We start from the raw sequence: 16,328 nt of genomic DNA, 5'->3' as shown, positions 1-16,328 counted from the left end.
CTTTGTTGGGGCAACCCTCTTACACTGACCCGTTGGCGAGTTCACTGTAGAATACTATTTTTGGGAGGCGATGGCTTTCATCCTAAAAACGTGTCCTGGCCCGCGCAGGGCTGCGTCCCTCAATAGCAAGGCCTCAACGCTGGGATCCCGCTTACTCAAGGACAGCACATCATCACATAGTCAATGCCAGTGTATATTTAGAATTTGTGCATGAAACAGCAACACTGATGAAGGCATTAGGAGTCCGTAGGTTTGGCGATAGGTGACCCATGTTTCAGACTCATAACGGAATAGACATACAATGGCTCTATAACACACTGATTTTTTGTGCTTCGCCTCAAGTGTTTGTTACTCCAGACTCTTTGTGAAGCCTTCTGAATGCACTATATATGCCTTTGCTAATATGTGAGTGATCTCTTATATCAATCTGTGGTGTCTGAAGGGATGATGTTTCCCAGGTAGTTGAACTGCTGAATGGACTTAAGCACAGATGTGCCTACAGGATGTGGGGATGGTAGTGTTCTTCCTGTGGTGCTGGCTGGTGAGAGAAGAGATGCAAGGACTCCCTGAAACAACATCTCAGGCTTGGCCAAATTGATCACCAACAATGGTCTGCCCTGGCCTCGCATCAGGAGGCATGGAGACGCACTATCCACGATGCTGCAGCTTTTTTTGAAAGCTCACACCGAATGAGTCTCAAAGAGAAATGACAACGCAGAAAGAACCGGAACCCGGAAACATCACCCAAAGAGACTTTCCGCTGTGCTTTCTGCAACCGGACCTGTTTGTCCTGGATTGGCCTTTTTAGTCAGCAGCACGCTTGTACAAAGCGTGGGATGAGTCCTTCCTGAATCTTCATTCGCAAAGCAAAGCCAGAAAGAGAGAGAGAGATTTTATTTATTTGCTTATGTAAATCATGTATGTATTTTATGTGTTTTATGTAATTTTGTAAACTGCTTTGATCTTTTTGGAAAGGTGGTATATAAACTTATTATTATTATTATTATTATTATTAATCCCACATTCACAGCATGATGTACACATGTTTATGTCTTTGACAGGATGCCAACCACTAATTAAAAAACAAAGGAACTGAAATATGCATTTCCTTTTCCTCTAACACCAAATTCTGAGCTCTGATGATGACTCTGTCTCGTGATTTCTTTGTAGTTCATATACATCCTCTCAACCTCACAATTTGCCACATCCTCAGTTATACATATGTATGATGTCAGCTTTAATGGATGCTTATAACTAAGTCTGGAATTATATCGGACCCCTCCCCCAACAGCCTAACAAACTGTGTCTCCAGACTATTTACATTTCCATTATAGCATGTATTCAGGTACAGTACACCATTTCCTCTTTAGGCACCTAAAAGGGCAAAATTGATTTTTGTTACTGGAGCATTCCTTTGGGCAAACTGGGCAGGATGCTCTTATTCCCCCAAACAAAAGAGATGGACATGAGGCCTTGCTCCTATCTAACCTGATAACTGTGTGACTCATGATAATCAGATGGTTAGATTTGTTGTTGTTAAGCACCCTCGAGTTGAATACAATTCATGGTGACCCTGTATATGAGGCATCACCAAGACGCCCTCTCCTCCACTGCTGTGCTTTGGTCCTGTACTTTCAGGCCTGTGGCCACCTTAATTAAGCCTAGTCAACTGGCATGTAGTTTTTCTCTCTTTCTGCTGCCTTCTACCTTTCCTAGCATTATTATCTTTTCTAGTGAGTCATGCCTTCTCATGTTGTGTCCCAAGTATGACAGCTTCAGTTTCAAAGAAGTTCAAGCTTGATCTGTTGTAGGACCCATTTGTCTTTTTGGATGTCTACAGTATCCTCAGCACTACATCTCAAATGAATTGATTTTTTTTCTGTCAGCTTTCTTCACTGTCCAGTGCTCTTGCATCCATACATGGTGACAGGGAAATATAATGGTTGGATAATTTTGACTTTAGTGCTCTGTTGTATGTCTTTACATTTCAAGGTCTTGTCTAGTTCTTTCATGGTTGCTCTTTCCATTCCAAGTCTTCTGATTTCTTGACTGCAATCTCCATTCTGGTCAATATTTAATCCAAGGTAAGTGAACTCTTTAACTATTTCAATTTCCTCAGTATCTAGATTAATTTTATGTAGATCCTCCGCGATCATTATTTTTGTTTTAGATATATAGATCTCTACAAACTGTTAGACAAACTGGAGTGCCTTTTGCCCAATGCCAGTGCTACAGAGTGGAAGAGGAGCAGTTCCTTCAAGCACTATAAAATAATAATTTGCTAGCTGTATTCTTACTGTGGGAGCCTTTCACTTTGAGTTAACAATTTGGAAGCTGAGAGAGTACATGATCATTAGGCAACAAACTGACCCTTGAAACCCAGCAATAAAGACATTCTTGCTCCAGCCTGCTGACTGAGTGGATTGCATGGTGGTCCATGACAAAAACCAAAAAGGAGGGCAGGGTAACATTTTAGTGTGTGCAGCTTGCCTTCTAGAGCTGCTGCAGAGCAAAAATTCTATGTTCCTCCTCCCGTTGTTTTACACAATGTAAGCAGTATATAAGAAGCAGAAGTTATGTCCTTGCAATCTTCTTTCCCAGCTCACAAAAGCCAAGTATCTTCCTCACTTGCTGGAAAACTGCCCATATCTCAGACCATGCTTCAGTAAACTACTATAAACACATACACAAACACGTCTTTATTTTGGGAAATTTCACACATACTGTCTTCCCACTAATAACTTATGCAGATCACACTTCCTTCCTACATCCATTTCAATAGTCAGCCACTTTGCAGACTATTCATAGGGCTTCCACAGAAATACAAAATTCTCAGAAGATTTAAGTATATCAAAAATTCAGTAGCTCCCATCCTAACTGCTAGAAACTAATGCAACCTAAGACTAACAAAGCAAAATAATAATAATCAGAAACTCTGAAGTAAGCACTGAAGTTAATTCTGTAATAATTACAAATCAATACCATATATTTATCAGCTTCTGTTCACAAGTAGCAATTTTCTCTCAGAGGTATTTATGACAATTTCTCAGCAAAAAGACATTGTTTTATCTCCAGGAATATACCCCATCATTACTTTGGATAACTGGGGTTTTTTACATGATTCTGTTTTCTGTTCTCCTGACAGTGAGTAGGCAGCAGATAGGGTGGGATTATGTAGCCCACCAGATGTTGCATTCCTCACCACTGGCTAGGGCTGCTGGCAGTTGCACTCCATTCCCACCCCTGCAGTAAATTAGTAAATACTTCTTTCTCTGCCAGCTATGTCCACACCTCCCATGTTTGAAATTGGTAGATTATGATTCCCAATCAGAATTTGTGAACTGAATGCTCAGGCTTTGATTACTTGCAGCCCGCCCTAGTTCTGAAACAGGGATCTGATGGCTTGCTTAGATCATAATTTAAAATATCAGAAAATTATCTGTCTAATAGTCTCCTGGTATATCAGTACTTTAACATGAATGCAGGAATCCTGGATTAAACCACAGTTCAGTCAGTCTTTGGCCTTGTCTGAACTGGCTGGTATGTCTGGAGCCATTCCAGCATATTATGGTCCAGAACTGGTGCCATATTGGCCACAAGGCAGCCACACACGGTGGGCCGAACCCGGTGCAACAGCACAGCATTGTCTGTCTGTCTGGGCCAACACCACATCAGCACAGCTGGCCAGTATGCCATCTCTGGAGGCTCCTGCCATGTGACTCAGGTGTACCTCTGCGGGCAAGCCCACCCTCTGGAGAAGCGGCAGTATGCTGGGAGGCCTGGACACAGTAGGTAAACTTGGTTTTAAGAGGCAACCACAACAGGTAAACCTCTCTTTATACTTGGATAATCTAATAACAAATACAATTTATCCATATCACTGTCTTCTTTTGACCATTTATGAGATAAAGATGATGCAGCCTTTGCTGTGCAAAAGTGTTAAACTGAAAAGTCCTACATCATCCTTTTTCATTTCATTCAAATCCATTGTTCCTTTCGCGTAAAACTGTACATACTGTACCGTCTAGTCACCATATTGTGTTACAATTCTGCTTGCTCCATCCTCCCTTCCCATACACATATAAACCAACTTTTGCCCAACTTTTTGATTGCTGTTAGATCATGATCTGGGTGATTGCCAGGTGTATAATATATTTTTAAGAGTAAGATTTATGTATCTCATCTCACTGTAAACACAATGTATTTTCTCCTGCTTCTAGGAGTGGAAAGAGGAAGCATGAGGCAGGCAGGAACAGGTCAGAGACTGCAAGTAGGTACAAGTCCAAAAGTGAGAGTGCAGACCAAGAACAAAAAGACCTGAAGGTGCTCCATAGTCTAAGGAGACAGCAGGGAGCATGGACTAGATTGACCTTTTGAGAGGCAATGTACAAGCATTTCATTCTGATATCTCTCATATCCTAGATGACATCCCACATCCCACATCATTCAAATGTTTATGTTGAGGGAAAGGACAGCATGGAAGCTGCTGGCAGATGGGAAAGAAGTATAGTTAATTTAAAGCACAAGGGCCAATTTAGGAAGCTCTTTTTCTCTACTTTCTGGTATGCTATTCACTGCTTCCTGACAACCTTCTTTCCTTAACCTGAAGTTCTGGAGATTAAGAACAACCGTGTCCCTCTCCCATGTGGTGTAGTGATTTGAATACTGGACTATGACTCTGGAGACTAGGGTTTGAATCCCTGCTCAGCCATGGAAACCCAGTGGCAAACCCTCCCTGAGCAAATATTGCCATGAAAACACCATGATAGAGCCTCCTTAGGGTTGCTACAAGTCAGAAATAACCTGAAGGCACACAACAACAACACTTTGTGCTGATTCCTAAAGCAATTTCAGGCAACCACACATGCAACATTCTCACTGCATTATCATGCATCACATCACATGCAACTACTTAACAATGGATGGAGTGAGATCTGAGCAATGCCAGGAAGCAATGCTATCCTTTTAATAGTGTTTCTGACAATACTAAGTAGGCAATCAGATTTGGCTATGTAATAAAGTCATGACACCAAGTCAGAATGAAGGCAAATGTTTCCTGTCTTTACTCTAAATAGGCAGACATTCATCATTTCTCAGCCTCCACCAAAAGTTCAAAATATGTAGAATGCAATGTTTTAGTTTATCAGTAGGCAAGCTGCACTTCAAATGAATGCCAACTTAAGTTTCCATGTTTCTTTAAAAGTCTAAATATTAAAGCCTGTGGTTTTTGTTGTTGGCTTTTTTTTTTGTTGTTCTTGGTCAGGCTTAGCATTGTTTTCCATGCCAAATTCCTCATATCAAGAAGCAGACAATAATAAGTACAAATCTACTTATTTTTCCACCACTAAAGGAGAAAACATTTATAGAGCAGTTTAACTATAGCATCATCTAAACAATAATCTATCCATTAGCCTACTATGATACTACTATTTGTTTGTATTTCTTTAGCTAATCCACACTTCCTTAGCATTTATTTATCCTTAACAAGTACTGTATACATTTAAAGCACAACACATTCCTTCCTAAAACTCCAAAGAACTGGCCAAACCAAAACATATACTGTAATACAAATGGTCAGCGATTTCTTGTGTGAATTATATCTTTTCAAACCAAACTATTGGAGTTTCTTTGGCAGTGGCATAATTCCTGTATGCAGCAGAGAAGTCCAAGATACAGCTGGTAAAATACCAACTCATCTTTTACTGCTATTATCATGTTGCTGTTACTTAATGCTGGGTTATATCTGCATTGCAACTGTATTTGAATTAGTAATGTTTTTAATTGTAAAAAAATTGAGAAAATATAATCTACTAAAGAAAAAAAAAGTACCTGGCAACCTCACAGCTATGTAGTAACACTCAGCAATATGTCCTTTAGAGAAGCTTTGCTCATGTACCCTTTGCATGGCGCTAACTTCTGCAGATCTGTAAGAAGCAGTGATGTATTCAAGTCTTTGTACTCCAAGTCTCAAATCAAGTTTAAATCTCTACCTTCAAGTCTCAGGTCAAGTCTCCAGTCCTTGCAAGATACTTTTAAATTAAGTATCAAGTCAAATCTCAAGTCTGGGAGCCAACTTTAACAGAAGAAAATGAAATAGAGTATGTTTTCAGAAGACATTAGTCAATGGGCTTGAGGCAGGGGTTGGAGAATCCTTCTAAAGTTTTTCAAAAGCTTTAGAATGAGCTTTCTGCCTCAAGCCTAATGCATTTGCCTAACACGTTTGCTGTTACCCTCCAAGAAAACATGTCCCACACTCTGAGGGTGAGTCTTGCCTGCTGCTCAAAGTAAATGACACCAGCAAGTCAGTCACTAAAAATACAGTTGGACTTTATCTGTGGGAGATGCATTCTGGACCCCTCCTCCATGGATACAAAAAACTGTGGTACCTCATATCCTGATCTCCCTAATAGTGGCCTGACATGCATGCATCCGCTTTTGCTGCTGTGTATACATGTGACCATTGGGGGTAACGGGGCTTGCCGTCCGCAGATACGGAGGTCCAACTATATGCAAGTCACAAGTCAGTGTATCATTTATTGCAGATTGAAGTCCAAGTCAAGTGACTTGAGTCTGAGTCAATCGACCTGAGTCTACATCACTGGTAAGAAGTACAGTACTGAGTTTTGTGCTTTGCATCTGCCATGCTTGAAGCAACACAAGATTCTGGTATCTTGTGCTCCCTCTGATGCAGTTACAAATCTCAATGAAAACCAAACACTCATTCTGCTGTATGAAGGACACACTCTAGTGGAGTTCAGATCTAAAAACTAGCCACAGTTTATCACTACAACAATAAGCCTTGCTTGAGATTCAAGCTGATATATCACCCATCTCCTTTTTTCACAAGAGGAGAAGACAAGAACAAGGCTTCTATGTTCACCTCTGAACTAATCAAAGTTCTCCAGTATGTCCAAATTCAGAGGACTGTTCTTGCCCCAACTGTGATTTTAAAAAATCTAGCTTTCTAGTCTTGCCACTATCCTGCACAAACTAGGAAGGGATCTCATGAGATATTGATTGTGCCCTTCAGCAGTGTTGAATAATGTTTATCACCCACTGAGACTGTGCATCATACTACCCTGCTATTGTCCCAACACTATGAGGACGTTTCAGGTACAAATATGGGCTAAACACTTAGGATCATAGGTATCAGTACCAAGTAAAGAACGTAGATGAATCAAAGCATCTGTTCTAGAACAAAGAACAATCTGAATATTTAAACATATGAGGTGTTTAGATTATGTTAAGTGTACCTTGAGCTGTCCCTCAGATGACATTGTGCGTGATGTAGCTTGGAGTTCTGAATGCCTACATTGATTCTGTGTGATTAAGGATGAGAACAATGCCCTTTTGCCTAAAGCAATTTTCTCTAACTGGAGCTTCATTCTCTACACACCCAGAAAGGAAAAGCTGGTGCATGAGTTGTGCTGTCACGTCACACACTTCCTGGGTAGAACATAATTGGGCAAAAGTATCAAAGACAAATTTGGCACAGAGTTAGGAATTGGAGCTTTCAAAAGGTGGCCACTGCAACTGCAGGAAACCATCTGGGAAAAGGAGGGAGGAAAAATAATTTGAACAGGACAGTCTGAAAACTCATGGTTTACACTAGGTCCACAGTACTGCAAATAACAGATGACCCAAGTAATAAACATTCTCCGGCACAGCTCAACAATAAAACAGATCATTGCTGTCTTTTAAAATCTACACAGAAAGACCTGTGTGCACTAAAAGGGGTCAGGCCAAGCATTTGCATTTTCTATCCCAAATTCCCAACCCAGAAGGCAAGGCATGTATGATGGCTCTAATCTTCTTCTTGATCTAAAGTCAAAACCACTTTCATACTTGTAATTACATGGAATGTTTCCCCATCTGGAGCCTGATTTAACATTCATGGGCAGGTTTCCTAGGACAGAATAACGAGATGTGCTCTAATCAGCCTGTTCTGCAAACAGTGCAAAATAAAGATTCCTCCCATTTCTGTTCTTTTAATCAAAGTAAGAGTTCATCCATATTTTAAAGCCATGGCATTTCAACCCTCCTGCCTTCTTCATTGTCTCTGCTAGACCCCACCCTATCCCACCAACTGTTGTAACACAGTTCAGACACTTATTACTAATGTTTAACTTTTCCTCTTGTTTATGTTAGCAACAGCCTAAAGAAGTAATCTGCTGCATGTATTACAGATAAATATCTGCATCTATTGCTGAGTGGGTAGTGGCATTTTCCCCCAAGGAGGTCAGCATTTATAAGCAGCTTTTATCACTTTTTAAAATCAATCTTGGGTAGAAATGCCCTGTGCTTGGTCTGCAGACATCAACTCCAGAAAATTCCAACCTCCCTCCACCCACCAAGAAGGAAGAATGCAGCCATGGATTTGATCTCAGTGTGGAGGCCCAGTATAAATCACAGGGGTCACTAGACTGACAAATTAAGCCAGTGTCTGGAAATGAAGTTGTTGATGAAAAATGTTAATTGTTTCTACTTCAGTTCCCCCTCCCCAACTCTCTCTTATACAGTAGAATGATTATTAAGAGCCATTTTAAAAGCTTCTCAAGAAGTTATAGAAATAATTATCTGTTTCAGAAAGAGAGAGAGACTTCTATAGATGATACAGAAGAGAAACCACTTCTGTCACATAGAATTATTGGCTATAATTACTTGCAGACATCCTTCCAATGGTGATTAATTAAATTTTTACATTTTACATTTCAAAATATCCTTATATGTATAAAGAGTGAATCAGGGAGTGGGGGAAAGCTCTAAAACCAAAGGCAGCCTAACCCATCCTAACCCATCTTAAAACCAGAGACATCCTAAACTAGGAGATAATCATATGGAGGCTTACTATTCTTAAAAAATGGCACGAGGGTGTGATTGCCTGTTGCACTTGTCTCCCATAATGAAATTGTCATGGAAGCATTCTGACATTAAAGCATTTGCAGAGCCACAATTTCTCTGCATAACAGAAGTTTCTGTTGTGCAGAGCAATGGCTGCTCCGCGAGCGCTTTAATGATGGGATGCCTCCATGACGATTTCATCACAGGAGACAAGCACAACTGGAAATCATACCCTCACGCTTTAGGGATGATCTGGCAACATTTTAAGAACAGTAAGCCTCCATGTGATAATCTCCCTACACTCTGCAGCAGAAACACCCAGGAATTCTATTCTGCAATGCTGCTGACTGAAGTCTGCCTGGGGTTGCCAACGATGGAAAACACAACTACTAGCTGTCAACTGCACACCACACACACATACCTCTATATCTATTCATGACTGTGCATGCTGAATTTGACTTATATCTCAGAAAACACAAGCAAGACAAGAGCCCCTGTTTAGACTAGAACAACCAAGAATTTGTGTAGCACCTTTATGACCAACAGATTTATTACAGCTTAAATGTTTGTGGATTAGAACCTGCTTTGTCTGATGCATGGGTGAATGTGATGAAATGGATTACAATCCATGAAAAGTTATTCTATAACAAATTTGCTACTCTTAGGTGTCATGCAATTCTTTCTTGTTTTGCTGAAAATAAAATAAACGTGAGTATCCCTTTACAAAATTCCTGTTTTATCTTTTCTCCAGCTGGTGAGCTGTACAAATCAAGAGAATGAACAAATAATTGGTGCTCACATGGACATCACTGTGCGACCTCAACATGCCATTGCTCAAGGGGCTTTGATAGGCTCACAGCCACTCATGAGTCACAGAGAAAGGTGACCCATAATTACTGTACTTCTGAACTGTCCATTCCTTTCTCAGAAGTGAACAGTGATATGTTGATGTGGAACTGGAGGTTGAGGCTGCCTGAGTACGAAGCTAAAGAAAAAAGTCCCTCACAAGGGTCTAGGTCAAAGCAGCCATATCCAACAGGGGGGGGACATTAGTCTTACCTTCTTCTACTCCTTTCTGAATTTCACACGCGAATAAACTTATTTCAATCTTTCTCATTTCCTCCTCCTTTTCTTCCTTCTCTCATTCGCTCATTGGGAAAACAGGTCAATTTATGATAATTATCTTACTGGAAATAATACCAGTGGCAGCTATTGGTTTCCATGTCAGTGAGGTAATGAATCTGCTCTGGGAGCTATCCAAGGTGGTGAACCCTATTCCCCCCCCCAAAAAAATATGTTCAGCAACCTGGAGTTAGGAGGAAACCCCAGAGCAGATTCACTGCCCCATCAGCTGACACTAAAGAATAATATCTTGGTGTTAGCCATGCTTACCTGGTATTTATCATGATCTGCTCCTCCAGCTTGTGCCACAAAAAGTCCTGAGCCATCTTCCAGCTCCATCTCATCAGGCGAGCGCTCAAAATGGACCCGCTCAAACTCTTCACAGTCCACATAGAGAACGACTTCCTCATTCTCCACACTGATGGCAAATCGTGTCCACTGATTGACCAGTGAAGGCACAGTGAACGTGGCAGCAGCATAGGAGTTCTGAGAGCCGGGTTCTGTGTAATAGAAGATGATCTGTTGCTTCCCATCTTTCACCTCCGATAACTTCACACCAACATAGATGATCGACTGAGAGGAATCTGTGATGGCAAAAAGCACGCCTGGTTTCTCTGTTGTGGGCTGCACGTGGAATAAGAGTGAGAAGTCTCTATAAAAAGGGCTAGGAAGATGATAACGTGCCACCTGCCCTGTGTTGGCATCCAGTCCAAAGACATAGCCAGGGCTGTTGTCTGGGCCGTATACTTTGGTTATCTGGTCTGGTGGGGGATCCCCAATCAGCTCTATGAGACCAACTTCTGTGCTGAGGTTTTCTGTTGAGAAAGTAAAGGAGCATTTCAGAAACAAGGAAAGCAGCACATGAAAAGCTACTCAAGCAGTAAGGCCCAGGTACAGGAGACCACAGCAGATTCCAATCACCTGTCAACTTATGGTGAGCCTACGAATTTTACAGCATTTTCTTAATGATAACTCAAAAAATTTTCATTTTGATTTTGTTGTCCATGCTTTTTTTATTATTATTTTTATTTTTGGACACCACATCTCTGTCACATTTCTGTTGGTTCTGCTGCTCACCATATGTCAGTACTTGAAAAAGACTGAGTCACTAGTTGTGGATATATTTGAAACCATTCAGGCATGCAGAACACTTATGCACGGTTTTATCCCCATTTATTCCGGGTCTATTTCACATTGGTTACTTCACACACCCCAATATCCGGATTTTATTTTATTAAAACTCTGATTAAAAAAAACAAGATCAATTATCTGGGGTTAAATGTTTTTTTTCTGGAAGCCCCCCTCCCCCAATTTACTCAGGTGAATTCAAAACGCATGTGAACAGCAAAAGATTTCAACCACATTTTACTCAGAGTATTCAACCCCTCTGAATAACCCCTAACCGCAAGGTTCGTTTCCAGTTGAAATATAGCCTACAGCACCTGGTGTTTGTTGGTGGTCTCCCACCAAGAACAAACCAGAGCTGACCCTGCTTATGCTTCCAAGATTTGGAACAGGATTATCTGATGCCTTCAGGGCAGGGGTGAGCCACGTGCTGTTTTCTTACCTGGAGATATATGCTATTTCTTTCCACTCTTAAGAGAGCTAATTACCCATATTCTACGGTTCCTAATATTTAGTCTCAATATTGTTTTTTTTAAAATTTCATAACTTCAGATTCTGAACAAACAACCTCATGAATCACATTTAAAATGTGAGAGTTCTTTTGGCATATATTTACAGTGCCATTTGGACTATCCAGACAGAAGCATTTTAACTCATCTTGATTAAAGTAGCACAACAAATACAGATGCAATGGTTTAGCGACCTAAATTTAGTTATCCTGAAGAGTGTATTACTTTTTTTAAAAAAACTCTCAAGTTTATAAATCTAAATGACTTAATTACATGATTAAATAATTAGATGCGGAATACAATTACAATTACATGATAAATTATCAGCATGCGGGAGGGATATGACACTGGCAGAAGGGAGAAACCTTCTACTCAGGATGTGAATCAATATATAAAACTGCACTGCGCGAATTACAAATATCTACTAAGCTAAATACACAATGTGGGAGCCGTGTGGTTGTAGTGGTTTGAACGTAATTCATGGCCTGTACCGACAGCCAAAATAAAGCTGCTTCGAGTCACAGCTGGAGGATGGTGTTTCAATGATGCATGCGTCCTAAGGTCCAGAAGTCACACCAAAGCCATGCTCCAGGGCTGGAGTGTGGCTTTGGTTCGCTACTTCTGGACTCTTAGGACGCATTTGAAACACCATACCTCCACTGTGACTCGAAGCAGCTTTATTTTGGCTGTCTGTAACAGGCCCATGACTCTCAAGACCAGAGTTCAAATCACAGCTCGACCATGTAAACCCACTGAATAGCCTTGGGCAAGTCACACTCTTTCAACCTTGGAGGATGGCAATGGCAAACCCCCTCTGAAGAAACTTGCTAAGAAAACCCCACCTTAGAGTTGGCAGAAGTCAGAAGCAACTTGAAGGCACACAGCATCAACAAAATACACAACAGTAAATTCCTAGTGCTAATGATATCTCATGTAATCCATGTCTCCACATGTCTACTTTAAAATAAGTTTCACTGAGTCAATGTGATATACACTCAGACAAATGTATATAAGTTTGTATCCTTATTAAAAATGACTGTATAGGAAGGAAGCCAATTTCTGTTGCAATCCAGAACTGGGTTTTGGTGGTATAATCCTCTGCAGGTCCATTTCACACATAGATGCATGCATGGGCAATAACCACAGTTAACCCTGGTTTCCTGGCCCATGTACCTGTGCCACACTTCATTTACAAACATACATTCATCACATGTGCACAGTATGTTTTTATGTGTACATAAAATGTTTTACTTTTACATATATTTATATACACATATACACAGAATACATGAAATGGTACTTTCCAGACAGCAGAGTTTTAAAATATTATAATTAGTGTTATGAGCAATTATCAAAACAAAAGACTGCAAATATAATCTTGTTGTTGTTGTTGTTGAGTGCCTTCTAGTTGTTTCCAATGTATGGCAACCCTATGGAGAACCTATCACAGAGTTTCCTGGCAAGTTTCTTCAGAGACAGTTTGCCATTGCTATCCTCTGAAGCTGAGAGTGTAACTTGCCCAAGTGGATTTTCCATATATACTCGGCTATAAGTCAACCTCATGTATAAGTTGAGGGCAGGTTTTGGGGCCAAAATTATGGATTTTGATATGACTCATGGATAAGTCAAGGGTATAACTTAGGACATGTAACAAAAGATCTAAAGGATGAAGCAAAGGAAACAATGCTACAGAACTTATAACATTCCAGCAGGATAACTGTTTGTGCTCACACTAAAGGCTGGATGGATAAGAAAACAGAGGGAGGTCAGTGCTTCCAGGATAGATAACACTCTTGCCTTTCACCAGGGGATGGTTACTTTTTTGATAGGAGTTAAAAGTACAGTATTAACATTGACCCATGGATAAGTCAACTCAGGTTATTTGAGTCAATTTTTTGACTAAAATTTCTAGACTTATACATGAGTATATACAGTACATGGCCAAGTTGGGTCATGTCATCTTAGGAAGATGTATTTCCACCTCTGTGCATATAGAAGGAACAAGTTTTCCATGGCAATGGGTACAATGCATCTGAAACAAAATCTAATTCTGCTCTGGCAATTGGGTTGAATGCTCCCTGATTCTTCTTTCTTACCTACAGTTCCATCTTTTTTAAATTAAAGCTGACAGTTCAGAGGTAATGTCCCAAAATATCTCTACAAGGGCTCATCTTCCACATCCTCTCCCTCCTCCTGCAGCTACAGCTTTGACTGCTTGTGCTTCATTTTTACAACTGTGTTATCAAAGGCAAACATTCAAAATCCTCCCTCGGACTGTACCCGTCCCATGGGGATTACATTTTACTGATTTTCAGGAGTTGCATGAAACAGGCCATAGCAACAGCATCTGTTGCTTTCTGGCAGTGGCTAGACAGTAGGGACTAATTCATACCAACAACTAGATCAATGCTATTTCCATCTGTATTGTTTGAGGGAGGTGGGAGAGAGTTCTTCCTGTAGCACAACTGGAAATCCCTGTGGCAAGCAAGTCTCTTGTGGCTCTGCCAAATACCATGTTGTAAAGCTTGCCCTGAGAACATGAACCCAACATAGCCTGCTTCCTTTCCCACTCTAGTCCCAAGAGAACTAAGGCCATTCCATACATTAAGAAAATACTAATTGGGCAGGGGTGATTCGCACAAATACTATCAAAGAGTTTCAAACAATGTGAGGAGGCAGCATGCCTCGTGGTTAGATGATTTATTTATACCAAGAGATGCTTCTTTAAGAAATTATAAGAGAAGAAAACCAGCACGGTGGTTAAAGTGGCCCAGTGAAACCAGAAGAAGTGACACAATTGTCAGCAAGACCCCTACTTGAAAAACACAGGCCTGCATGAAGAATTAAATATCCTTCAAAAACTTTCTCCTCTAATCCAAAACTAGATTTAGACCAGATCTGTGATGAGTTACTCATCTGCTTCCCCGTAGGAAATAAGTGTTACCTCCAGGAGGGGAGGCTGAGAATTTCTGTTAAACTGGGGAAAAGAGGCTCAATTATATTTCTTTCACTGGTTTAGAACATAAACTTTGAGAACAGTATACCTCCATAAGAAAGACATAGACAATATTCAAACCAAAAGAGAGGATTTGGGGTGCTCCAGCCTATGACCAGAGATGGACAACTATGGTCCTCCAGTTGGTTTTATGAACTGTACCGCCATAATTCCTCACCACTGGCTGGGTTGCCTTGGGCTGTTGGGAGTTACATAGTTGCCCACCATAAACAAGACACAAAATAATGGCAGCTACACAAATGAATGGCCTAAATACTCTAAAAAGCAGGGTTAGCCCTGGTTAGTACTCAGAAGGGGATCTGCCAAGGAATATCAGGTACCATAGACTATATTTCAGAGGAAGGAACTTGCAAATCCACCTCTCAGTATTCCTTGCCTAAGAAAAACCTATGAAATGCATATATTTGTTACAACTTACATTTAAATCTTGCTTTTCCAGTTATTTTAAAGCATCATGTATAACTTGTCTCCTCCTCAGTTTATTCTCACAAATAGTCTGTAATGCTGAGAGAGTGTGACTATAGGAGCCTTATCGCACAGGGCTGGCTGTAATGGTACAAAAGGGGCCAGGAAGGGAGAAGAATGAGTGAGGGGCAAGTGAGGGATGCATTTTACTGCACACAGAACGCTGCCGCCGCCACTGAAAGTCATTGTTCTGTTCTGTTGCATTCCCCATCCGTCCCAGAGGAGGCGATTTTTGAGAACTGTTCAGAACAGTTTTAAAAAATCTACTGCTCTGGATGGGGAACGGAACAGAACGGAAAGGGGACTTCCTGTGTGTGGTAAAATGTGTCCTCCACTCATTCCGTTCCCTTCCTGGCCCCTGTTGTACCGTTCCAGGAGCCCTGTGCGATAAGGCTCTAGGACACAATGAGTTCCATGGCTCAATGGTAACTTGAGCCTGGATCTACTATGTCCCAGTGCTATATTCTAAAACACTACACCATACCAGCCTTTGAGCACTTAGCTATTATAGATGCATAAAAAAGGGTCATATAGGTCAAGAAAGGGGCAGAATTAGAAGTTCAAACCCCTAACCTGAAACCAGTCAAACAGAACTGAATTTATTCAAAATGCCTGAATAAAACCTATGTGGTGTACGATTGCATTAATACACCATTAATGACTAGCAGGGAGCTTTGCAAAGTGCTTATTTTCCTATGTATTCCCAGAAATCATTCTTCAGCCATTGCACTGCACAAATCTATTTCAAGGAAACAACATTGACATCCAAAACCATCCTCACCCTTGCACAATTCATGGCTTTTCTGCTTGAGAGAGCGTTCTTCCCACTGAAGCACAGTAAGAATGAGACCTGTGGCAAATACCTAGAATCTGGCCTCACTCAGTCGCCCATCTCTACATTACAGCAAGGATAAGAAACTTGAGACTTTTCAGATGTGGTTGGACTGCTACACCCAGCATCCTTCACAATTAAGGGCTACTAAGAGCTGTAGTTCAGTGCTGTCTGAAAAGTTCTCCACCTTTGCTTTAGAGGGAAATAATGGCAGGAATATCTTATATAGAAATATTCTACAGAAAAAAATGTTTTATATGAAAATCTATGACCTATGAACTTTTGGTTGGCCACTGATAACTTTCAGTATTATTATTATTGTTGTTGTTGTTGTTGTTGTTGTTATTTTATTGGAGATTATTCCTTATCCCAACCCAAAAGATTCTTGAAATCTGTAAATATGATTATTATAGCTGCC

General features: G+C 40.6%; 1 protein-coding gene across 3 annotated transcripts in view; it reads right to left on the bottom strand.

Moving 5' to 3' along the window:
* COL18A1 (collagen type XVIII alpha 1 chain) overlaps positions 1-16,328 on the bottom strand; it is a 219,862-nt gene that overhangs the window by 75,621 nt on the left and 127,913 nt on the right. For all 3 annotated transcript variants that reach the window (XM_042443985.1, XM_042443972.1, XM_042443978.1), the window contains one exon: positions 10,234-10,778. In XM_042443985.1, coding sequence (XP_042299919.1) covers positions 10,234-10,778 — 545 coding nt within the window. The remainder of the gene's footprint in view (positions 1-10,233; positions 10,779-16,328) is intronic.

Source organism: Sceloporus undulatus, chromosome 1 (genome assembly GCF_019175285.1).
Source record: "Sceloporus undulatus isolate JIND9_A2432 ecotype Alabama chromosome 1, SceUnd_v1.1, whole genome shotgun sequence".
Taxonomy (NCBI): Eukaryota; Metazoa; Chordata; class Lepidosauria; order Squamata; family Phrynosomatidae; genus Sceloporus; species Sceloporus undulatus.
Note: the sequence above shows the minus strand (reverse complement) of the source record. Positions and strands in the feature narration are given on the sequence as shown.